The sequence below is a fragment of the Dendrobates tinctorius genome, unplaced genomic scaffold (assembly GCF_039654945.1).
Source record: "Dendrobates tinctorius isolate UK_male_01 unplaced genomic scaffold, ASM3965494v1 ptg000098l, whole genome shotgun sequence".
NCBI lineage: Eukaryota > Metazoa > Chordata > Amphibia > Anura > Dendrobatidae > Dendrobates > Dendrobates tinctorius.
The window spans coordinates 24,630,115-24,656,439 of record NW_027361766.1 but is presented as its reverse complement, the minus strand read 5'-3'; the positions used below and the strand labels follow the sequence as shown (position 1 = coordinate 24,656,439).

The following is a 26,325-nucleotide window of genomic DNA, read 5'->3' as shown; positions in this document are numbered from 1 at the left end:
CTACACAGTCGTACCACTACTGATTTTTAACCGTGCTCCAATTAGGCCTGTGGCTCCACTGTCTCTCGTATTTCCCCTGTCCTCCAACCCCGCTAGTTACAGCTCCGAAGTGGCGTCTGCACAATCCACACTTGTTCCTGTGTTACAGGTGTTCAGTCCGGTCAGTTAATCCCCTGATGTGTGTCCGGCAATGTCGCCTGCTCTGTCCACATTCTATGGGAATGTGGACAGAGCAGGCGACATTGCCGGACACACATCAGGGGATTAACTGACCGGACTGAACACCTGTAACACAGGAACAAGTGTGGATTGTGCAGACGCCACTTCGGAGCTGTAACTGGCGGGGTTGGAGGACAGGGGAAATACGAAAATCAGTGAAGCCACAGGCCTAAGTGGAGCTTGGTTCAAATTAGTAGTCTACAACCGATCTTAAAATTTCTTCAATGCAGCCTAAGCCTGCTCCGTGCTTGTCCCTGGGCTTCAACACAGCCAGTTGTTGCTCGGAAGTGCCGTCTTCACAGAGTAAAACACTAGCTCCTGTGTTTGTGGGGTTCAGTAACGTCAGCTGTTCCCCTGCTGTTTTGATGGCAATCTGTCCTGCTGCCTCCCAATTGACAGCACATCAGGCCTCAGCCTGCTAAGTGCTTGTCCTGGGCTCCAACATCGCCAGTTGCTGCTCATAACTGACTTTGGCACGGGTACTCCCTCCTGCCCAGCTTGGTTCCAGCCCTGCCTGCTGTTTCCGGGAAGTGTCAATGTCAGTTTGCCACCCCAAGTTGCCATGTCGTGTTGCGGTTGGGTTAGCCGAGGCTAGGGTGCCAGCAGTTTAGGTGCTTCCTATGTGGACTGCGGGTTCTGGTAAGAAAGGTTTGTTCCATAGTGCCAGTAGGACAAGCACCCCCTGTAGGACTGTGTGATTCGGTAACTACGGCCAGCTTGCGGCATGCCAACTTTGCTTTTCAGGGGTAACTTCTGATACCCCTCCGGGTTCCAGCACCGTCAGCTGGTTCTCATCAGAGCCTTTGGCCTAGGTGCCTCCATCTCGGTATCCGAGTTCCGGCAACGTCTGCTGGTCCTTGGTAGTGCTTTGTAGCACAGGTACCTCCTGCTTAGTAACCGGGTTCCAGCACCGTCAGCTGGTCCTCGGTTGTGCCATTGGCTCTTATTCCTTCTGCTGCCCCTCCGGGTGCCAGCACTGTCAGCTGGTCCTCGCTATTTCCATTTGCTCTTGCAGCTTATGCTACCCCTCCGGGTTCCAGCACCGTCAGCTGGTTCTCGTCAGAGCCTTTGGCCTAGGTGCCTCCATCTCGGTATCCGAGTTCCGGCAACGTCTGCTGGTCCTTGGTAGTGCTTTGTAGCACAGGTACCTCCTGCTTAGTAACCGGGTTCCAGCACCGTCAGCTGGTCCTCGGTTGTGCCATTGGCTCTTATTCCTTCTGCTGCCCCTCCGGGTGCCAGCACTGTCAGCTGGTCCTCGCTATTTCCATTTGCTCTTGCAGCTTATGCTATCCCTCCGGGTTCCAGCACCGTCAGCTGGTTCTCGTCAGAGCCTTTGGCCTAGGTGCCTCCATCTCGGTATCCGAGTTCCGGCAACGTCTGCTGGTCCTTGGTAGTGCTTTGTAGCACAGGTACCTCCTGCTTAGTAACCGGGTTCCAGCACCGTCAGCTGGTCCTCGGTTGTGCCATTGGCTCTTATTCCTTCTGCTGCCCCTCCGGGTGCCAGCACTGTCAGCTGGTCCTCGCTATTTCCATTTGCTCTTGCAGCTTATGCTACCCCTCCGGGTTCCAGCACCGTCAGCTGGTTCTCGTCAGAGCCTTTGGCCTAGGTGCCTCCATCTCGGTATCCGAGTTCCGGCAACGTCTGCTGGTCCTTGGTAGTGCTTTGTAGCACAGGTACCTCCTGCTTAGTAACCGGGTTCCAGCACCGTCAGCTGGTCCTTGGTAGTGCCATTGGCTCTTGTTCCTTCTGCTGCCCCTCCGGGTGCCAGTACAGTCAGCTGGTTCAAGAGGACAAAGAACAGGAAGACAACCACCAAGATGCAGAACAACAAGAGAGAGAAGACAAAGAAGCATAAAAAAAACAAAGCAGAAGAACATTAAGCATAAGACTAATACTCTGAGCAAATGATATTATCTTATTTATAAGCAGAAGAAGACTAAGCAGTGTATGGGGGTGAGTCCGTTCCTCCTCGTGGTGCCCCTGGAAAAGGCCTGCTGCTGCAGGCCAAACTGAACGCGGACAAATCCTGTTGTAAATCTTTTGTGACAGGCAGAACGGAAGGTGTAAACTTCTAACTTTTCTAGATAACAACTACAGGAATGCCTGACACAAACAAGAATATGATGAAGAAGAATAGGAAGAAGATGAAGAAGCTGAATATGTAGAATAATAATTGTTGAATAAGAAGAATATGAAGAATGTAAGAAAAGGAAGAAGAAGAAGAAGAAGAAGAAGAAGAAGAAGAAGAAGAATGTAAAAAAAGGAAGTAGAAGAAGAAGAAGAAGAATGTAAAAAAAGGAATAAGAAGAAGAATGTAAAAAAGGAAGTAGAAGAAGAAGAAGAAGAATGTAAAAAAAGGAAGTAGAAGAAGAAGAAGAAGAATGTAAAAAAAGGAAGTAGAAGAAGAAGAAGAAGAATGTAAAAAAAGGAAGTAGAAGAAGAAGACATACATGTCTGGCAAAATATAAATGAGGCTAACATAGTCAATATCTTTGTAACTCCTAACATCTTTAAAAAAAAAGTTTAATTCCTGCTATTCCATTTGATTGGGCTAAACCTCTATGGCTTTAATGTCTCCTCCACCTCCCACAATACATTCTACATTATTCTTAGTTGTTTTTCTTCATGTAGAATTAACCTACAAGGAAAGAAAGGGTTTTTTTTAATTCCGATATTTTGGCCCCATTGACTTGCATTGGTTCCCGGTATCGGAATCGGCGATACCGATACTTTTTTTAAAGATCGGCCGATCCATTCCGATCCGATATTTTCAAGTATCGGCTGGTATCGCTCAACTCTACTCACCAGTAATCAGGACAAGCGAGGACACTGGTGTAGTACTCGCAGGTATGCGGGATGCAGTGACGAGGCGGGAGACGGGATGTGCTTTAAAGGGTAACTTTTATATATAAGGATGCCTTTAGGGCTATCCTGAGCAACCAAACAAGCTAACAATAATTGCCCACGCAGGGGATCAACACGTGAACACGACTAACCTGGCAAAGGCTGGTCACTATAGGGCCACGGTATGGCAGACTACGGGTCCTTAGTTACAAAGTGTCACTTATCCTCTCTGACGTCTGGCAGGGTGCTGATCGATGGTACTTCGGCGTTGCAGCCGCTGGGCCCAGCCGACGAGGATCTGGCAAAGACTTCCGGCGTTCCTATGCCCAAGCGAGGAGGGGGCACAACAGGGCCCTGGGGAGTTCCTCTGCATAGCACCTCCCATCGGAGGAGATATGGTGTAGCCCTGGGACTGGGAGGTGTAGACAACAGCCACAGGCCGGGGACGGGCCGTGGTGGCGGCGAACAGGCCGCAGCCGCGAGGTCCGCGGGCTGGAGTGGAGCGACGGGGCCCGCGGGCGGTAGCGGACAGGCCGCAGCCACGGGCTGGAGTGAAGCAACAGTACCCACGGGCGGTAACGGGCAGGCCGCAATCCCGGGCTGGAGTGAAGGGCGGCAACCGCAGGTAGCAGTGGAGAGACCGCGGGCTGGAGTCGGCCGGTGGCGGCCGGTGGCGGCCGCGGACAGGCTGCGGCCATGAGCTGGAGGCGGGCAGTGGCAGCCGCTAGGAGCGCGGCTGAATGGTCGGCGTCTCCCTCCTGGACGGCTAGGTGCCGTCTCCCTTCTGCCTGTGGTGAGTCTCCCTGCAGTCTCTCTGGTCACTGCTCTCCCCACTCTGCTCTGGCTCTGGCTTTTGCTCTGGCTCTCTCTGGCACAGCGCTTAGTTACCCGCGGTTTACCTTGGATACCAGTTCCCAGCGTGAGCACGCTGGTATCCAGGGTACCCAGCGGGTAACTAAGCGACGCACGTGCTTAGTTACCCACTATTTACCCTGGATACCAGCTCCCAGCGTCTGCTTACAGCGCTGGGAGCTCGCTGATCGTTGGTCTCCCGCTACCACACGCAGCGATGTGTGCTGGCCAGCGGGAGACCAATGATCAAAAATGGCCCAGGACATTCCTGCAGGATCAGCGATACCCGGCGGGGGGGCCGGTCGCTGATGCATCCCACACACAGCGAGATCACTGATGCGTCACAAATCGGTGACACATCAGCGATCTCGCTTAGTGTGACATACCCCTTAACCTTGTTAACTCTGTGAAAACTTCAGAAATCAGTCATGTGTTTACTTTATGCAGCAAACAACACTATCTGTGGTATATGGGCTTGGTTCTAGAGAAAGATATAAATTGGCATCTACCCCAGCTTTGCTCTTGCTTTCGGAGCTGCGACACATGCACAAGATGAAGGCATTTCTTGTACTTATACTGTGCACAGCTATTATCCAAGGGGTAATACGGTGAGTGGACTCTTTACATTTATGATTTACTGTGGAAGAAACAAGAAAATAGTATATGTGCATACATGTATGTATAAATCTACATATCCATGGATTTATTTATGCAGAATATATATATTGACATGTATATCTATTAATATATATTGACGCTCACTCATTAGAAGGGTATATCCACATATAGATGTTGATAATACCTAAAAGTCAAACCAGTGAGGTGGCAAGGGTAGATTGACATGGTTTTTGTTGCAGAACTGTCTGTGACAGAAAGTCAGTTCCCTTTATCTACAGTAAATCAGGTCCTTTTTGTGGCAAGCACATGGATTTTTACAAGTTCCTTTCAGATAAATAGAACATTCATGACAATTTCTGCAACATAGTAGAATGTGTTGAGTGTAAATCCACTCTAAGGCTATGTTCACACGTTGCGTTTTTATGCAAATTTTCAGCTGTGTTTTGCAGTGCCAGCAAAAGCTATGAGATTTCAGCAATCTCATGCATACTCATTATTTTGTTTTTTCCTGACCGAATTGGAAAACTGCTGAGTTTTTGAATACTGCAACATGTCATTTCTTTCAGAATTTTTTTTACCCATAGAAAGCAATGAGTAAATGCAAAAGCGCAGTAAAAATTTCAGGTAATGAGTTTGGGTACAGCATGATGTGAAACCCATTTATTTTTGTGTGTTTCCCAAGTTTAAACCATAATGTCTTGGTCTCCTAACATTAGCATGACAGTTAGGATTAGTACAGTATATATACATTAGTGATTCGAGCAAAGTAAATGCTGACTGAACTAAGTGTGAAATTGAACAATACCTGATCAAATCAAAGGATGACCAAAGAATAAAACTAACCAGTATCCTACAAACTCAATGCTCTACCAATATCTTAGGTAAACTATTCACCTCCCCCACTGTTACATTTGTAATTGTGCATTTTTTTCATGAACTCGTGAACTTTTTTTGTCCAGAATAGTCACTGTTATTTCAGACATACAATCTGTTTTATGGTTTCACATATATCTTGTATTTGTGCCCTGTGTTCATGCTCCTTTGCTGGAAGCAAAGATGGACTTTGGTATCCTGAAAAATGCAGCCAAAAACACAGCTCTTTGTAAGCAGCTTCTTTACTGCAAAGAGCAGGTTTTGCCTGCAGAAAAACATAAAAAAACACGATGTGAGAACATATAGTGTCTATTACAGTGAATATCTGTCTGCTATCAATGGTATGTCTCCTGGCTGCAATACCATCATCACCCATCTTTCCTGAACCCCAATCACCCCTGTATCTGTCTGCTATCAATGCTTTATCTGTCCTTTTGTATCTATTTCCTTTTTTTCCTCTCTCTCTTCCTGACTTCTGATTAATCCCCTCCTGTGTCTGTGACCAGTCTCCTTGCTGCCCCTCCCTCCTGTTCACACCTGACCTGTTTGATGTGCATTTAACTTGTTATAAATTCAGAGTCATTGGTCTGTCTCTATTAAGGATGTCTCTTTAAGGATAACAATAGAAATATGCCAGAAGTGACCAGAAGGTAGGACTAACCACTGTGTTTAAATATACTAAATTTTTTTCTCATTCCTCCAAACTTACTCTCAACATGCTGACATTTGCTCTAACGGTTTTTGCCTCCATTACTCCTGACTCTCCTACACTATCCACAAACCCCAGCACCCTCTAACCAAGTAATAATCTCTCCTTCCCTCTTGCCCCCCCCACCTGACCTGCTCCTCAACCTCAGATCCCTCCTAATAACACACAAAACAAATTACACACACTCTCCTTCTCCCACCTGCTCTGCCTCTCTCTACTTCTCCTCACTGCTGGCAACATATCTCCCAACTATGACCCCCTCAGCTCATATCTCCCATTATTACCCCCTTCTATCGCTCCCAACCCAATATAAACACCCAAAATCTTTCCAACCTCAAATCCGTGCCCTTCACGCCCACCGCCCTGCTCCCTCTCTCTGGATCACTCTGGAATGCCCGCTCCATCTGCAATAAACTCCATGTGATTCACGATCTCTTTACCTCTCACAATTTTTCCTTCCTTGGCCTCACTGAAACATGGCTGTCACCCTCCGACACCACCTCCCCTGCTGCGCTATGCTACAGCGGCCTCCACTTCACCCACACTCCTCACCCTGGCAACAGACACGGTGGAGGAGTGGGCCTTCTCCTTTCTTCCAACTGCACCTTCAACCCAATCCAACCTCTTCCCTCCCTTATCCTCCCCTCTTTTGAAGTCCACTCTGTCCGCATTTACTCTCCCTACAACCTCCAAGTGGCTGTCATCAGCCACCTTTTGGTGTGCGACACGCGTAGGGCACTCCACAAGCTCCCCCTTGTAAGTGGCATTATATAGGGACTATGCAGGCAGGATTTAATCTTGGTCATTTTAGCCTCTTGGCTACACCATGATTGCTATACTTTTCATCTATGCTTAGTACCCTATGGTGTTTATTTTCATGGCTCAGTTGCTTACATTTGTTATCACTTGCATTCATTATTGTACTATAGTCTATTTGGATGGATTATTCAATGGATCATTATGTTTAGTATTACATCTCTGAACATTTCTTCATTGCAGGTATGCTATTGTATGTGATATATTCTAGAGCCTTTTTTATATATGTCCATTTACTGGAGGGAGCTCTTTGGGCTTTATTATAAGCCTTTGTGATAGTTTCATGTCATTGTATGACTTTTTAAATGTTTTTACATGGATGTTGTCTTTTTGTTACCAATAAAATTTGTAATTTTGCAGTGATCCCTGCATTTTGGTCAGTAGCTTTTTCTCCATTTTCTCAGTTTGTGTTTATACTGACTGCTGGTTGATCCGCATATCTTATTCAGTAGTGCCCTCCTGAGTTTTTACATATATACTTAGTTTCTACAATGCCACTCTTGCATCAGCCATCAACTCGGTCGCCCCTGTCATGCATAACAAACAACACTTGCATTCAAATCAGCTCTCACCTCTGCTAAACAGGCCTTCTTTACATCCCTTGTATCTTCCTTATCCCACAACCCTAAACAGTTGTTCAATACTTTTAACTCCCTCCTCTGCCCATCACTGCCCCCTCCAACTTCCCTAATCTCTGCTGAGGACTTCGCCACACACTTCAAAAACAAGATAGACCAAACACGGCAAGTCTTTATTATTCAACCAACACAATCCCTTTGTATACAAGACCAATGCTCTAACCCCATAACCTCCTTATCCAACATCAATGAAGGGGAGCTTGCTCATCTTCTCTCCAAATCACACCTCACCACTTGTGCACTCGACCCCATCCCATCCCACCTCCTCCCCAACCTCGCCACCACTCTTATCCCATCCCTAACCCACCTTTTCAACCTGTCTCTAACTTCCGGTACCTTCCCTTCTGCTTTCAAACATGCCACAATCACGCCTATCCTCAAAAAGCCAACCCTCAACCCAACCACTATGTCCAGCTATCGCCCAATATCGCTGCTCCCATTTGCTTCCAAACTCCTGGAGCAGCACGTCCACGCTGAACTTTCCTCTCATCTAACCTGCTCTTTGACAATCTACAATCTGGTTTCCGCCCCCATCACTCCACTGAGACAGTCCTGACCAAAATTACTAACGGCCTACTTAAAGCCAAAGCGAAAGGACAATACTCTATACTCCTGCTCCTAGACCTGTCCTCTCCCTTTGACACAGTTGACCACTGTGTCCTACTACAGATCCTCTCTTCCTTTGGCATCAAAGACCTCACCCTATCCTGGATCTCCTCATACCTCTCCACCCGCACATTCAGCATCTCCCACTTCCACACTACCTCCTCACCCCACCCTCTCTCTGTTGGAGTCCCCCAAGGTTCTGTTCTAGGACCCCTACTCTTCTCAATCTATACACTAGGCCTGGGGCAACTCATGAAGTCACACGGATTCCAGTACCACCTTTATGCCGATGATGCTCAGATCTACCTCTCTGGCCCAGACGTCACCTCTCTGCTCTCCAGAATCCCGGAGTGTCTATCAGCCATATCCTCCTTCTTCTCCTCCTGCTTCCTCAAACTGAATGTGGACAAATCTGAACTGATCATCTTTCCCCATCTCACAGATATTCTTTACCTGACCTATCTATAACAATTGACGACATCATGCTTTCCCCCGTACCGGAGGTCCGCTGCCTCGGAGTAACCCTTGACTCTGCCCTGTCCTTCTAACCGTACATCCAAGCACTCTCCACCTCCTGCCGCCTCCAGCTCAAAAATATTTCCAGAATCCGTCCCTCCCTCAAACCTCACTCTACTAAAATGCTCGTTCATGCCCTCATCATCTCCTTTCTTGATTACTGCAGCATCTTTTTCTGTGGCCTCCCTGATAACACCCTCGCATCTTTCCAGTCCATCCTTAACTCTGCTGCCCGACGAATTCATCTCTCTCCTCGCTACTCCTCCGCTTCTCCCCTCTGCCAATCTCTTCACTGGCTCCCACTCCCTCAGCGTATCCAATTCAAATTACTAATACTGACCTACAAGGCCATCTATAACCTGTCTCCTCCATATATCTCTGAACTAATCTCCTGATATCTTCCCTCACGTAATCTCCAATCCTCCCAAGACCTCTTTCGCTCCTCACCCAACCGCCTCCAAGACTTCTCCCAAATAGCCCCCATCCTCTGGAATTCTTTGCCCCAACACGTCCGGCTATCAACCACACTCGGATCCTTCAGATGGAACCTGAAAACCCACCTCTTCAGGAAAGCCTACAGCCTGCAATGATCCTGGCAGCCTTCTCACCACTACTGGAGCTACCGCCTCACCAACACCGGAGCTGCTGCAACCCCCCAACATACTGTCTCCTTCCCCACCATCCTGTAAAATGTAAGCCTGCAAGGGCAGGGTCCTCTCTCCCCTCTGTATCAGTCTGTGATTGTTAGTTTGTTTACTGTAAGTGAAATATGTCATTTGTATGTAACCCCTTCTCATGTACAGCACCATGGAATCAATGGTCCTATATAAATAAATAAATAATAATATAGCCCAAGAACTTGTTCACACAGCAGATCTGTTGCAGATTTGTGGATGGAAAATCGACAGCATCTATATATATAATTGCTTTAAATTGTTTGTCATCCACTTCTGTCTGGATGTCCCCGAATCCCACAATCCACTGCGCCGCACCGGAAGTATGCCAACCACCATTTTGGAACACCCAAGTGATGCCGCTCGGATCCAGGATGCAGCTGCGATCCCGAACGCTGCTGCGAGCCCGACCGCCGCTGGGATCCCAGCGGCTGCTCGGATCCAGGCCACCGCTGCGATTCCCAACAGCCGCTGGGATCCCAGCTGCCACTTGGATCCAGGCCACCACTGCGATCCTGAACGCCCCTGCGATCCTGACCGCCGCTCAGATCCCAGCTGCCGCTCGGATCCAGGCTGCCGCTGTGATCATGAGGCTGTGAAGGGGTGTAACGAGGGGATATAACGAGAGGGGTGTAATGAAGGGGGTATAATGAGAGGGTGTAATGAGGGGGCGTAATGAGAGGGTGTGATGAGAGGGATGCCACTGCCGGACCCCCACCAGGACCCACCGCCTGACTACACGCGCCGGATCCTGCTGCTGCTTGCCCACCCACCTCCGTGCTCTCACAGCCGGCAGGAAAGACCATGGTTTGAGGCCTGTGCTGGAGATTGAGTGCGGCCACCCTCTGGTGGCGCCACACACCATCTCCAGCACAGGCCGCAAAACACCGTCTTTCCTGCCGGCTGTGAGAGGGGTGTAACGAGATGGTGTAATGAGGGGGGAGTAATGAGAGGGATGCCGCCGCTGGACCCCCGCCAGGACACACCACCTGACTACACGCGCCGGATCCCGCTGCTGCCTGCCCACCCACCTCCGTGCAGTCACAGCCGGCAGGAAAGATCACGGCTTGAGGCCTGTGCTGGAGATTGGGTGCGGGCACCATCTCCAGCATAGGCCGCAAAACACTGTCTTTCCTGTCGGTTATGACTGCACGGAAGTGGGTGGGCCGCCACCCCCAGCGCCACAAAGCTTCCCCCATCGTGATGTTACTGCCCTCCCGATACAATAGCATCGGGCACACATCTAGTGTTATAATAACTGCAAAGTGAAAAAAAAACACAAATTCCAGCATCCAGGGAGCTCTTCATAAAAGCATCCAAGGAAAGTGGATGACATTTCTACAAAGCTTGCCGACATGATGTACCAATACTGTACCGAAATTGAACTGTGAAGCATATTTCATATCCGCAGAATGTCACTTTTTTCTATGGATTCTTTTAATGCATAAGGTGAAATCCGCAGAAAATCGGCCACAAAATCCAGATGTTGCTACAGATCTGCAACTGAATCCACAGTGGATTGTTGATCTGCTGACATCCCACCAACTTGGGTGGTTGAAGTTTCCTTTCCTAGATTTAGGATTAACGGTTGAGGTTTCAAATACTATGATTTGTTAATATGATGAGAAACTTTAACATCAAAGGGTGGTTCAAAACTAATATTTATTTAAATTCTACATGTCTGTCTATTTAATGTAATAATCTAATCTCTTTTCTAATATACTTTAACTAAAAATTTCCTATTAAGGCTCATACTCACTTGCAAGAAATACAGATGAGTGCAATCCGTTACAAAAAAAAACAATTGCACTCAGACCAATGTTATTGAATGGGCTACATCTCAGCTGCGATTTTTTTCTCAGCTGAAATCAGACTGTTATGACTGAGTCACCGTAGGAGGCAGACACAAAAATAGAAGCTACGTCCAGAAAACCGGAGAAGTTGGCAACTATCAGATTGCAGACCCCTGAACCTATCAACACAACTAGCAGTAGCCGTGGGGGGTTCCTACGATGCCCTAGACCCCTCGATCACAGCCGGAGCGCTAAATAGCCTAAAGACAGAAAAGGAAATCTAAACTGCCCCAGAACAGACCCCAAAGTAAAAGGCAGCCCCCAACATATAATGACGGTGAAGCAAGATGAAAAAACACACACAGATAGAAAGATAGGCTGAGCAAACGATGGGGCCCAAGCTAACTAAACAGAAAAGGAAAGGAAGGTTGCTGTCTGCAATCTGCCAAAACCCTATCAAAGACATAAGCCAACAGCTGATATGGAAAAAGACCCTGAAGCAGCTAGGCTTCAAAAACTAAATCAGCACTCAGGTATTTTCAGAAGACAGAGCTAAAGGAATTCAGCTCACCCCAGCAGGGAATGGCAGAAATCCAGAAAAACAAAGCAAAACAAAGTCAAAGCACCAATGCAAAAAGCCGAGCAGAAAACTTAGCTTTAGAAGAGCAGGAATTCAGACTGGTCTCCAAGGATCCCACAGAGAAATAACCCGCAGGGCAGAAGGGCGTCGGCAGCCTTATATCCAGTCAGTAACTCCACTCAGCCAGTCATCATCATCAAACTCAGGTGTTTGATAATCAGGCTCACTACCTTTCTCTACCAGAAGAGGGAGTTCCTCGGGCCTCAGTAGTGAAGGGGAAAATGAACTCACAACAGTACCTCCCCCTTGAGGAGGGGTCACCGAACCCTCAACCATGCCACCAGGGCGATCAGGGTGATCCCGATGAAAGGCACGCACCAATCTTTTGGCATGAATATCAGAGGCAGAGACCCAGGAATTATCCTCCTGACCATAACCCTTCCACTTAACCAAATACTGGAGTCTCCGTCTAGCCAGACGGGAATCCAGTACTTTCTCTACCTCATATTCCATGTTACCTTCAACCAATACGGGGTCTGGAGGTGCCACCCCCGGAACAACAGGTTCAACAAACCTCTTCAACAAAGATTTATGGAACACATTATGGATTTTAAATGTGACAGGAAGAGCCAAACGAAAAGAGACCGGATTAATAATCTCCAAAATCTTGTAAGGTCCAATGAATCTAGGCTTAAACTTAGGTGAAGCCACCTTCATAGCAATATTTTTTGATGATAACCACACCATATCACCAACCTTAAACTGGGGACCAATGGTCCTATGTCGGTTGGAAAACCGCTGGGCCTTTTCCTGGGAGAGAGATAACTTATCCACCACTTGGTCCCAGATCTGGTGCATTCTCTCCACCACAGTGTCAACACCTGGGCAGGCAGAGGGCTCCACCTGCCCTGAAGAAAATCGAGGATGAAACCCAAAGTTACAAAAAAAAGGTGACATCAAGGTGGCAGAACTAGCTCTATTATTTAAAGCAAATTCGGCCAAGGGCAAAAATGAAACCCAATCATCCTGATCAGCAGAAATAAAACATCTCAAATATGACTCCAAGGTCTGGTTTGTTCTCTCTGTCTGCCCATTGGTCTGAGGGTGAAAAGCAGAGGAGAAGGACAACAGAATTCCCAGCTTGGAACAGAAAGTTCTCCAAAATCTAGACACAAACTGGACTCCTCTGTCAGATACAATGTTCTCAGGAATCCCGTGCAAGCGAACCACCTGTTGTAAAAACAGGGTCACCAACTCAGAGGAAGACAGCAACTTAGGGAGTGGTACAAGATGAACCATCTTAGAGAACCTATCACAAATCACCCAAATAACAGTCATCCTTTGAGAGACAGGCATATCAGAGATGAAATCCATTGAAATATGGGTCCATGGCCTCTTGGGGACAGGCAAAGGCATCAACAACCCACTAGAGCGAGAACAGGATTTAGACCGGGAGCACGTCCCACAGGACTGCACAAAATTCCTGACATCACAAGACAAGGAGGGCCACCAAAAAGACCGACTCACCAGATCTCTAGTACCAAAAATTCCTGGATGACCAGCCAAAGCAGAGCAATGAACTTCAGACATCACTCTCTTCTTCCACTGGTCAGGAACATACAACTTTCCACTGGGACAACGCTCAGGTTTGTCCTCCTGGAACTCTTCCAGAGCACGTCTCAAATTGGGCGAGATGGCAGAAAGAACCACCCCTTCGCCTAAGATGGTAGCAGGCTTGGTCACCACAGGAGAATCAGCAAGGAAGCTCCTAGAGAGGGCGTCTGCCTTGACATTCTTAGTTCCAGGAAGAAAAGAAACAACAAAATCAAAACGTGTAAAAAACAAGGCCCACCTAGCCTGTCTAGGGTTCAAACGCTTAGCCGACTCTAGGTAAATCAAATTCTTGTGGTCAGTGAGGACCACGACTTGATGCTTAGCTCCCTCCAACCAATGTCTCCACTCCTCAAATGCCCATTTCATGGCCAACAGTTCCCGATTCCCCACATCATAGTTACGTTCAGATGGAGAGAACTTTCGGGAAAAGAAAGCACAGGGATTCATTTTAGATGTTACAGGATCCTTTTGGGACAAAACAGCTCCTGCCCCAATCTCAGAAGCATCCACCTCTACCTGGAACAGAAGTGAGACATCAGGTTGCCGCAAAACCGGGGCAGAGGTGAATCTTCGCTTCAGCTCCTGAAAGGAAGAAACAGCCTCCGGAGACCAATTTAACACATCAGCACCCTTCTTAGTCAAATCAGTCAATGGCTTGGCAATACTAGAAAATTTTGCTATAAATTTCCGATAAAAATTAGCAAAACCCAAAAACTTCTGGAGGGCCTTCAAAGAAGTGGGCTGAACCCAATCGTAAATGGCCTGTACCTTGGCCGGGTCCATTTCAATAGTAGACGGGGACAAAATAAATCCCAAAAAGAAATCCTCTGTACTCCAAAAAGGCATTTAGATCCTTTGACATACAGGGAATTCTCCCTCAAGATCCGGAACACAGTCCGAATATGTTCCACATGAGAATCCCAATCCTTGGAGAAGATCAAAATATCATCTAGATAGATAATCAAAAATTTATCGACAAAATCTCGGAAAATATCGTTCATGAAGCACTGGAAGACAGAAGGGGCATTAGTGAGCCCAAAAGGCATCACCAGGTACTCAAAATGTCCCTCCGGAGTATTAAACGCCGTCTTCCATTCATCCCCATGCTTAATGCGAATAAGATTATACGCCCCCCTGAGGTCAAGCTTGGTAAACCAGCAAGCACCTTTAACTCTGGAGAATAGATCAGAAATCAGGGGTAACGGATACTGATATTTAACAGTAATTTTGTTGAGGGCACGATAATCAATACAAGGTCTTAATGATCCATCCTTTTTGGCTACAAAAAAAAAAAATGGCACCTAAGGGTGACGAGGATGGTCTAATATGACCCTTCTCCAACTCCTCCTTAATATAGGATCGCATAGCCTCGTGCTCGGGTACAGATAAATTGAAGAGCCGACCCTTGGGAAATTTACACCCCGGGCTTAGTTCAATTGCACAGTCATAACTCCTATGAGGAGGCAGAGACGCAGACTCATTCTCACTAAATACATCATAAAAGTCCGCCAAATAATCAGGAGCATCATGCGACTGAGGAGAGGTGGAAAACACCGGAGCCTCACTAAAGGCACACCGACAACCCCAACTCACCACAGACACAGATTTCCAATCCAAAACTGGATTAGGAATTTGCAGCCAGGGAAACCCCAGAACAATAGTATCATGCAGATTATGCAACACCAAAAATCTGCAATTTTCTTGATGGTCTGGGGCGACCCGCATTACCACCTGGGTCCAAAACTGAGGTTTATTTTTAGCCAAAGGAGTAGCATCAATCCCCCTCAAAGGGATAGGCGTCTGCAGAGGTGTCATCGGAAATCCACAACGTTTAGCAAAATCCAAGTCCATTAGGTTTAGGGCTGCTCCCGAATCCACAAAAGCCTTGGCGGAAAATGTGGACAGGGAGCAGATCAGAGTAATAGCCAGAAGAAACTTAGGTTGAACACCACCAACAGAAAACGTGTGTGCAAAGAGTTTCTCTCGTTTAGGACAGACAGAAATAATATGCGAGGCATCTCCACAGAAAAAACACAACTTATTACGCCTTCTGAACTCCTGACGCTGCTCTCTGGAAAAAACTCTATCACATTGCATAGGTTCAGACATTTGTTCAACAGGTGGCAACACCTCTCGTGCAGCTTTTCATTCACGCAAACGCCGATCAACCTGAATGGCTAATGACATAGAATCGTCAAGACCAGAGGGAACAGGAAATCCCACCATAGTATCTTTTGCGGCTTCTGACAACCCCTTCCGAAAGAGAGCAGCCAAGGCATTATCATTCCAGGTAGTAAGTACTGCCCACTTTTGGAATTTTTGACAGTACAATTCTGCAGAATCACGACCCTGGTTCAATGCCAGCAGGGTCTTTTCAGCCTGATCAATGGCATTAGGTTCGTCATACAACAACCCCAAGGCCTGAAAAAATGCGTTCACATTAGTCAGAATAGGATCATCTGGTTTCAAAGAAAACGCCCAATCCTGGGGATCGCCACGCAGCAAAGAGATGACAATTTTAACCTGCTGCGCGGAGCTCCCTGACGAGTTAGGCTTCAAGGCAAAAAATAATTTACAATTATTTTTGAAATTCAAAAATTTAGTCCGATCCCCAAAAAATACATCAGGTGTAGGAATCTTTGGTTCAGCAGCATGTGAATGAGCAAGGTAGGCGGAAATTCCCCGCACTTCCGCAGCGAGCTGCTCCACACGATCAGACAATTGCTTTATCTCCATTGAGAGAAAAAAAAATTCCCCCTACGGCCTCAGAGATATAGAGGAAAAAATATACACTTTTTTTTTTTTTTTCAATTCTTTCCTGCTATTGAGTACCCTAGGATCTGCGGTATGGCGGGTGATTCTGTTATGACTGAGTCACCGTAGGAGGCAGACACAAAAATAGAAGCTACGTCCAGAAAACCGGAGAAGTTGGCATCTATCAGATTGCAGACCCCTGAACCTATCAACACAACTAGCAGTAGCCGTGGGGGGTTCCTACGATGCCCTAGACCCCTCGATCACAGCCGGAGCGCTAAATAGCCTAAAGACAGAAAAGGAAATCTAAACTGCCCCAGAGCAGACCCCAAAGTAAAAGGCAGCCCCCAACATATAATGACGGTGAAGCAAGATGAAAAAACACACACAGATAGAAAGATAGGCTGAGCAAACGATGGGGCCCAAGCTAACTAAACAGAAAAGGAAAGGAAGGTTGCTGTCTGCAATCTGCCAAAACCCTATCAAAGACATAAGCCAACAGCTGATATGGAAAAAGACCCTGAAGCAGCTAGGCTTCAAAAACTAAATCAGCACTCAGGTATTTTCAGAAGACAGAGCTAAAGGAATTCAGCTCACCCCAGCAGGGAATGGCAGAAATCCAGAAAAACAAAGCAAAAGAAAGTCAAAGCACCAATGCAAAAAGCCGAGCAGAAAACTTAGCTTTAGAAGAGCAGGAATTCAGACTGGTCTCCAAGGATCCCACAGAGAAATCACCCGCAGGGCAGAAGGGCGTCAGCACCCTTATATCCAGTCAGTAACTCCACTCAGCCAGTCATCATCATCAAACTCAGGTGTTTGATAATCAGGCTCACTACCTTTCTCTACCAGAAGAGGGAGTTCCTCGGGCCTCAGTAGTGAAGGGGAAAATGAACTCACAACATCAGACTGAGAAAAAAAAGCAGCATGCTGCGCATTGCTGCGTATCTCGGACGAGACTCGCCAATACAAGTCAATGGGTGCGAGAAAAAGATCGCACAACACTCGCACCATGCGAGTGCTGTCTGATTTTTACGCACCAGTGTCCTTTGAAAAGCCAGCAATTCATGTGCCGCATACAGTAAAATCACACTGACAGCTCACAAAACAATAGATATATACACATAGAATACATACATATATATACAGTATACTGTATGTCAGTGACAAACACATACACATATATATATTATATACACCAGCTGAAGAGCCCGGCGTTGCCCGGGCATAGTAACTATCTACAGTTAGTTATAACAAATTATAATGATTATATATATACTGTATATATATATAAAGCTGAGTGTAGAGCCCCGCCCACTCCACATTCACTATAATATCCCACATCATCCCGTCAGCCAGAGCTACCAGACAACAACCTCTAATATCTCACATCATCCCATCAGCCAAAGCCACCAGACTACTACTCTTACAGTAATATCCCACATCGTCCCGTCAGCCAGAGCCACCAGACTACTACCCCTAATATCCCACATCGTCCCGTCAGACAGAGCCACTGGACTACTACCCCTAATATCCCACATCATCCCATCAGCCAGAGCCACCGGACAACTACCACTAATATCCCACATCATCCCATCAGCCAGAGCCACCGGACTACTACCCCTAATAATCCACATCATCCTGTCAGCCTGGGGTCAGAACCAGAGCTCTAAGTGGAACGGTCCTAACTTCCATACCTGGGATCCCTTTAAGAGAGGCTTGGCGTCAGAACCAGAGTGCTGAGTGGATTTGCCCTGACTTCCATACCAATGATCCCTTTAATAGAAGCCTGGGGTGAGAATCAGAGCGCTGAGGGATTTACCATAACTTCCATACCGGAGATCCCTTTAAGAGAGGCCTGGGGTCAGTACCAAAGTGTAGAGTGGATTTGCATTCATTTCCATACTGGGGATCCCTTTAAGAGGGGCCTTGGGTCAGAACCAGAGCGCTGAGTGGATTTACCCTAACTTCCATACCGGGGATCCCTTTAACAGAGCCTGGGATCAGAACCAGAGCGCTGAGTGGATTTGCCCTGACTTGCATACCAATGATCCCTTTAATAGAACCCTGGGGTCAGAATCAGAGTGCTGAGGGATTTGCCCTAAATTCCATACAGGAGATCCCTTTAAGAGAGCCTAGGGTCAGTACCAGAGCATTTGAGGGCAATTGCCCTGACTTCCATACCGGAGAACCCTTTAAGAAAGGACTAGGGTCAGTACCAAAACGCAGAGTGGATTTGCCCTAAATTCCATACCAATGATCCCTTTAAGAGAAACTGGGGTCAGAACCACAGAGCTGAGTGGAACGGTCCTAACTTCCATACCAGAGATCCCTTTAAGGCTGGTTTCACATTTGCGTTTTTTTGCGCTGTATTTTAGCGCTAAAAAACGCATGTGCTTTTTTCCCTATATTTTGCATGGGATGCGCTTATGTGCGCATACACATGCGTTTGTATGCGTTTTTACGCGCATGCGTTTTTTTGTGGTGTGCGCTCGGGCGCACAAAATGCATCCTGTTGCATTTTTTGGGCATCCGACTTGCCTCAAAAAACGCATGTGCGCGCAATGCGTTTTTGTAGAGCAAGACACCCATTGTAAGTCTATGGGTGCGCATATGTGCGCATTGGCATGCTCATGTATGCATTTTTTGCGCATGCGTTTTTTTGTTGAGCATTGGTTAGACAATGGAAATTAGGGGTTTGGGTTAGAGTTAGGGTTAGTTAAGGGGGTTTAGGATTAGGGTTAGGGTTTGGGTTAGGGTTAGTATGGTTTGGTTAAGGGTTAGGGTTTAGGGTTAGTTAGGGTTAGGGTTTGGGTTAGGGTTAGTAGGGTTTGGTTAAGGGTTAGGGTTAGTATGGTTTGGTTAAGGGTTAGGGTTAGTATGGTTTGGTTAAGGGTTAGGGTTAGTATGGTTTGGTTAAGGGTTAGGGTTAGTAAAGTCATGGTTTGGGTTAGTGTTAATCCTAACCCTATCTTGATTTTTTTGGTGAGGCCAACTAATGTTGGAAAAAACCGCAAACGCGGTAAAAACGCGCTAAAAACGCATACAAACGCATAAAAACGCTGCGTTTTTTTCATGCATGCGCATAAAAATGCTTGAAAAAAAACGCAGCATTTGTATGCGTTTGTATGCATTTTTTCCGTGCGTTTTTTTGCGGGAAAAGCGCGCTGCAAAAAAAAGCAAGTGTGAAAGTAGCCTGAGAGAGGCCTGGGGTCAAAACCAAAGCACTGGATGGATTTGCTCTGACTTCCATACCAATAATTCCTTTAAGAGGGAAGATGTGCCTATATTATGGATATGTGATGGGGATATAGGCACGGGAGGGGGTAATTCATTTCTGTCATGTGCTCTCTGCTCCTTTCTGGGGGCAGGCAATGGCTGGGAGCTTATGTTCCCAGGGATGCTAGATTTCTCCCACCATGTCAGTGTCTGCTGAGGTGTTGTCAAGTGGGAAAACTTGCTCATAGCAACCAATAACAGCACAGCTTCTTTTAACCAGCTCTGGTGAAATGAGAGATGCTTAGTGATTGGTTGCAAGGAAAACTGTTGCTCATAGAAACCAATCATAGCTCAGCTTCTTTTGAACAGCTCTGTTGAAATGAAAGACGCTTCGTGATTGGTTGGTGATACACACACACACACACACACACATTCAGTTTTATATATAGAGATAATATATATACTGCTCAAAGAAATAAAGGGAACACAAACAGCCTGCTGCAAATGGAATAGTGTTCCTTTTATTTTTTTGAGCAGTATATATGTAATATATACACAGTATATACACATAATATACATATATATATATAGAATATATACACATAAATAATATATATAATATATATACTGTATATATAATGTATATATAAAATATATATGTAATATACACTGCTCAAAAAAAGTTAATGATCTTCCTATAATTTCTACCTGTTGTCTATTCCATTTGCACAACAGCAGGAGAAATTGAATCACAGTCAGTGTTGATTTCACAGAAGTTTGACTAACTTGGAGTTAAATTTTGTTGTTTAAGTGTTCCCTTTATTTTCTTGAGCAGTAAATATATATATATATATACACTCACTGGCCACTTTATTAGGTACACCATGCTAGTAACGGGTTGGACCCCCTTTTGCCTTCAGAACTGCCTCAATTCTTCGTGGCAGAGATTCAACAAGGTGCTGGAAGCATTCCTCAGAGATTTTGGACCATATTGACATGATGGCATCACACAGTTGGCGCAGATTTGTCGGCTGCACATCCCTGATGCGAATCTCCCGTTCCACCACATCCCAAAGATGCTCTATTGGATTGAGATCTGGTGACTGAGGAGGCCATTTGAGTACAGTGAACTCATTGTCATGGTCAAGAAACCAATCTGAGATGATTCGAGCTTTATGACATGGCGCATTATCCTGCTGAAAGTAGACATCAGATGTTGGGTACATTGTGGTCATAAAGGGATGGACATGGTCAGCAACAATACTCAGGTAGGCTGTGGCGTTGCAACGATGCTCAATTGGTACCAAGGGGCCCAAAGAGTGCCAAGAAAAAATTCCCCACACCATGACACCACCACCACCAGCCTGAACCGTTGATACAAGGCTGGATGGATCCATGCTTTCATGTTGTTTACGCCAAATTCTGACCCTACCATCCGAATGTCGCAGCAGAAATCGAGACTCATCAGACCAGGCAACGTTTTTCCAATCTTCTACTGTCCAATTTCGATGAGCTTGTGCAAATTGTAGCCTCAGTTTCCTGTTCTTAGCTGAGAGGAGTGGTACCCAGTGTGGTCTTCTGCTGCTGTAGCCCATCTGCCTCAAAGTTCGACGCACTGTGCGTTCAGAGATGCTCTTCTGCCTACCTTGGTTGTAACGGGTGGCAATTTGAGTCACTGTTGTCTTTCTATCAGCTCGAACCAGTCTGCCCATTCTCCTCTGACCTCTGGCATCAACATGGCATTTCCGGCCACAGAACTGCCGCTCACTGGATTTTTTTTCTTTTTCGGACCATTCTCTGTAAACCCTAGAGATGGTTGTGCGTGAAAATCCCAGTAGATCAGCAGTTTCTGAAATACTCAGACCAGCCCTTCTGGCACCAACAATCATGCCACGTTCAAAGGCACTCAAATCACCTTTCTTCCCCATACTGATGCTCGGTTTGAACTGCAGGAGATTGTCTTGACCATGTCTACATGCCTAAATGCACTGAGTTGCCGCCATGTGATTGGCTGATTAGAAATTAAGTCTTAACACACAGTTGGACAGGTGTACCTAATAAAGTGGCCAGTGAGTGTATATTGTAGATATATATAATATATATATAATATATAAAAATATATATAATATATACACAGTATATCTAAATTATATATATATATATATATATATATACATATATACTGTATACACACACATGTCAGTGGCAAATACAATTAGTATAGTGTTGGTGCAAAATTATGGACATGTATTTAATTAATAAATGATTATTTCAAGGAACAAAGTGGCGTGGAGTCCCCCTATAATTTATAGCCAGCAACACTATACTAATTGTATTTGTCACTGACATGTATATATATGTAATTTATATATATATATATATATATATATATATATATATATATGTACGGTATATATAATGTATCAATATTGCACAGAAATATAGATAGAAGAAAAGCCAGTAATTCATTTGTCGGCTTTTGTAAAATCAATGCAGGAGCCGACAGTATGGAAGACATGGTTTACATACAATAAACCATTGCAGAACATTTAGATTTATACTGTATATGTCAGTGACTAATAGTGTTAGTAGTATATGTGTGTAAAATTTGGGAGCAGTATGTGTGGTGCCCCCAGGAGTACGGTCACCATAGTGGCATTACCTCCCTCCTAGGGAGTGTGATGTCATGCTGGGAAGCAATGAAAGGGTCGCTCTGTCAGGTAGTTCCAGCACACAGCACAGTTCCTACTCCGGGCCAGCAGAGGGAGCTCTGAACCAAACTGCTGAGGAGCTGCTCTCTGTGGTCAGGAATAGGAAGTTAGTGCAGAGAGAGGGAAGAGTGTGGACGTGTGGAGACGAGCTGGGGACTAGAGCTAGAGCAGAGCTCACTCCTAAGCTGAAGCTCAGTGACCTGACGCCAGAGTCCGAGGCTGTGTGGATACTAAAGGTCCCACAGCAGAAACCGGAGGAACAAGAGGCTGTAAGTGCTCTGTTCCTGTTAGGCGTCGGATTCCTGCCACTGCACAGCAGGAATCCAGAGCCTTGCACCCAGCGGTCTCACATTCTTCTTCGGCAGCAGTGGAGCCTGCTCAGCGGATTCGTCGGTCCCGGCGCTCTGCCCAGGCCAACTCCGTGGGTTTGCTTGCTGCTGCCACCTCTGGCACAGCTATGACAATGCAGACTGCTCAGCAGCGAGATTCTCCAGGGACTAAGTCCTCATATCGGGCCACTGAGCATGCCCGTGGAGTGATCTCCCATTGGAGATCGAGGGTCACGTGCTCAGGTCCTGCTCGTGTTCGGATTGGCCCATCCGAGAAGCCAGGAAGGTCCCGGACGCCCGTGGCTATAAAAGGTTCGCATGGCCGCTCGCCCATGCGCTAGGATAGACTATTTACAGACTATAAGGTGTGAGAGATGTATACACGTATGAATGTATCTGGTGACTGACTCATTATGAAACCCCTACCCTTGGTACGCATGTGTTGTGCAGCCTAGCCTGCTAGCGTCCAGGCTTAGGTGTAGGTAGCTCAGGGTTTGAGTCAGATATTGGTCCTCACCAGTGATCCAGCATGCCTCTGTGCACGTGCTCCACACTCCACTGCCAGCGTCTTTGGCGGCGCTCGTGGCAGCGACGCCGCGTGCTCAGTGGGCCTAGAGGGACTCTAACCCCGTGTCCTTGGGGTAGCGTTCTGTGGCCGCACACTGTACGCTCTTTTAGCTGAGCTCTGTGAGCACAAACAGGCTCCGGTGTTTATGTTCAGCGGTAGTGCGGCTCTGTGAAGCAACAGAGTCCGCCCCCGTACACACCGGGTGACGATAAGCCACGTGTGTTCCTTATAGTATACCGCCATATAGCATCTGCCATTACTGAGAAGCAGGTTACCACCCCTGCACGGAGGACCCCGGGCTGCGAATGCACCTTATTACCATCTTTATTATTTGTCCACAAATTGAGAAAATAGATATCCGGCACCGTTGTGTGGAAAAATACCCTGGATGTCTGCACATATATTTTTCACATTATTAAAAAAACACCTTAATCCCACTTGGAACGGGTGCTCAATCCCATGTTGAAAAAACAGAACATTTCATTGTGAAAAGAAAGAAAAAATAGGATGGCACTCACCGTTCATGTGAATCAAATCACTTTATTTCACATACACAAGGCATCGGCATAGGCACGGGAGCAATGTGCTGAAAGACGGACAACAGCTGTTTCACGCTCAATACGCTTCAACAGGTCCTATGCTCAGAATACAGGTAATGCAAATAAAACACATGTGTGAATAATAACTCCTCCCCTTCACCTGAGCATGTCTTGTGACTCCTGTAAAAAAAACTGTTTAATGAAAAAACAAAAACAAAAAACAAGAAGATAAAAACATTTCCCTCTACAGCACTATAATACAATAAAAAAAACCTTTTTTAAATTTTTTTTCTTTTTCCTTCTTATATTAAATATTCAAAGGAATACAGCCATATCTATCTTTTCATTTAACCCTAATGGACCTGTGGCTTTAGTGCGGAGAATCCATCTAGCTTCAACCTGCAAAAGACGCTTATCATGATTCCCTCCATATTGCGGTGCAGAAACTCTTTCAATACCAGCAAAACGCAGTGCCTCCGCATTTCCACCATGGATTTTCCTCATGTGTTCTATAAATCTAGGGACTCCTTTTCCTGTGGTAATTGAATTAAAATGTTCTCTAAACCTAATGTAAAGAGGCCGAATTGTTTTGCCAATGTAGAAAAAACCGCATGGGCAAAATAGGACATAAACCACAAAGGCAGTTTTACATGAGACAAATTCTTTTACCTCGTGATACACAGATCCCATTTTTACAGTTGAGCGCGAAACGGCTGTTGTCCGTCTTCCAGCACATTGCTCCCGTGCCTATGCCGATGCCTTGTGTATGTGAAATAAAGTGATTTGATTCACATGAACGGTGAATGCCATCCTATTTTTTCTTTCTTTTCACAATGAAATATCTTTATTATTTGGTGCGTTCCGCCAGCCTCAACATTATCCTAGCGCCAGGGTCTGGCTAGTAATGGCGGATGAACAGCAACTGCTGCAGTACATCCGGCAGCTGCAGGGCAGGTTGGCGACGCTCGAGCGTTCAGCCTCAGCTGCGGATGTTACTGCGGTCGCTGTTCAGGCAGCCACAGAGGCTGTCTCCCGTGTGACCACAGCCATCCCTGCCCCGACTTTGTCCCGCCTCCCGCTGCCCGAGAAGTTCTCGGGTGATAGTGCTTCTTGTAGGGGTTTCGTAAGCCAGTGCTCTATACAGCTGGAGCTGCTGGCCGCATGATTTCCCTCTGAGCGTGCTAAAGTGGGAGTCATTATTTCCCTCTTGTCCGGCAGGGCTCTGGAGTGGGCCACACCGCTGTGGGAGCGTGGTGATCATGTGGTGCAGACTGTTTCGCGGTTCTTGGACACTCTGAAGCAGGTCTTCCTGGGACCACGAATCACCCATGACACCGCGCTCTGGCTGCTAGCATTGTCACAGGTCTCGTCCATGGTCAGCCACTTTGCCATCCAGTTCTGGATGCTGGCCTCAGAGTTAGAGTGGCCAGATAAGGTCCTCATTCTGGCATTCTGGAGAGGGTTGGCTGGCCATGTGAAGGATGCTCTGGCCACCAGGGAGATTTCCGATACACTGGAGGAGCTTATCACTGTTTCCACCCGTATTGATCTTCGCTTCGCTGAGCGAAGGTTGGAGCGGGCCCAGTGTAGGCAGAGGTTTAGGTTGGCACCTAGTTTTGCTAAACCTCTGGAATCTTCCGATCGGGCGTCCGAGCGTCAGGGGGCTTCCCGTGAGGGATCCAGGCCCCGGTCCGCTCGAGCTCCTGTGAGCTGTCATGTTTGCCGGCAGTCCGGTCACCTTGCCAACCAGTGCCCAAAGCAGCTGGGAGAACGCTCGTGCCTAGTGGTCTTAGGAGGCGGCGCACTAGAATCAGCGGCGTTTTCCTCCAAGCTGTCCTTTAAGGGGACACTTGAGTTTGATTCTTCCACTCTGGCGGTGGAGGTTTGCGTGGATTCCGGGGCAGAGGGCAATTTTATGTCGTCAGCCTTCGCTCAACGGCACACTATACCCCTGGTTATGATGTCTACACCAGTCACCGTCAGCGTGGTGAACAGCGCCACTCTACCCTCACAGATAACCCACCAGACCGCCCCCTTGTTACTCTCAGTGGCTCCATCTCATCAGGAGACGATATCCCTCCTCGTCATGCCCGAGGTTATTGACCAGGTACTTCTAGGGGTCCCCTGGTTGCGGTACCACTCCCCCCATATAGAGTGGTCCTCAGGGAGGATTATTGGGTGGAGTAAATCATGTGAGGGTAGATGTCTGAGGGAGTGCGTTCAGTTTGGCTCTACCGAGGTTCCCGCAGATCTCTCCTCGCTCCCCAAACACTATCGACAGTATGCGGATGTGTTCTCCAAAAAGGCGGCAGAGACCCTTCCCCCGCATCAACCCTATGACTGTCCTATTGACCTCTTGCCTGGTGCTGAGCCTCCCTGGGGTCGAGTCTATCCCCTATCTCTCCCGGAGACAGAGGCCATGTCTCAATACATCAGGGAGAATCTGGCAAGAGGATTCATTAGGAAGTCAGTGTCACCAGCGGGGGCGGGATTCTTCTTCGTCCAGAAGAAGAGTGTTGAACTACGTCCTTGCATTGATTACAGGGGTCTTAACGCCATCACCATTAAGAATAAGTATCCTCTGCCCCTGATATCAGAGCTGTTTGATAGGCTACGGGGAGCAAGGGTGTTTTCCAAACTTGATCTGCGGGGGCTTACAACCTGATTCGCATCCGTGATGGGGACGAATGGAAGATGGCATTTAACACCAGGGATGGGTACTATGAATACCTGGTGATGCCCTTCGGCCTCTGTAATGCCCCGGCTGTCTTCCAAGGCTTTGTGAACGATATCTTCCGGGATATGCTTACCACCTAGGTTGTAGTCTATCTGGATGATATTCTCATCTACTCTCC

At 46.8% G+C, this 26,325-nt stretch overlaps 1 protein-coding gene across 1 annotated transcript in view; it reads left to right on the top strand.

The window, feature by feature from the left end:
* The first annotated feature begins 4,458 nt into the window (after positions 1 to 4,458).
* CTSE (cathepsin E) overlaps positions 4,459 to 26,325 on the top strand; it is an 85,862-nt gene continuing 63,995 nt past the window's right edge. Inside the window, exon 1 of the mRNA XM_073587241.1 lies at positions 4,459 to 4,524. Coding sequence (XP_073443342.1) covers positions 4,460 to 4,524 — 65 coding nt within the window. The 5' untranslated portion in view covers position 4,459. The remainder of the gene's footprint in view (positions 4,525 to 26,325) is intronic.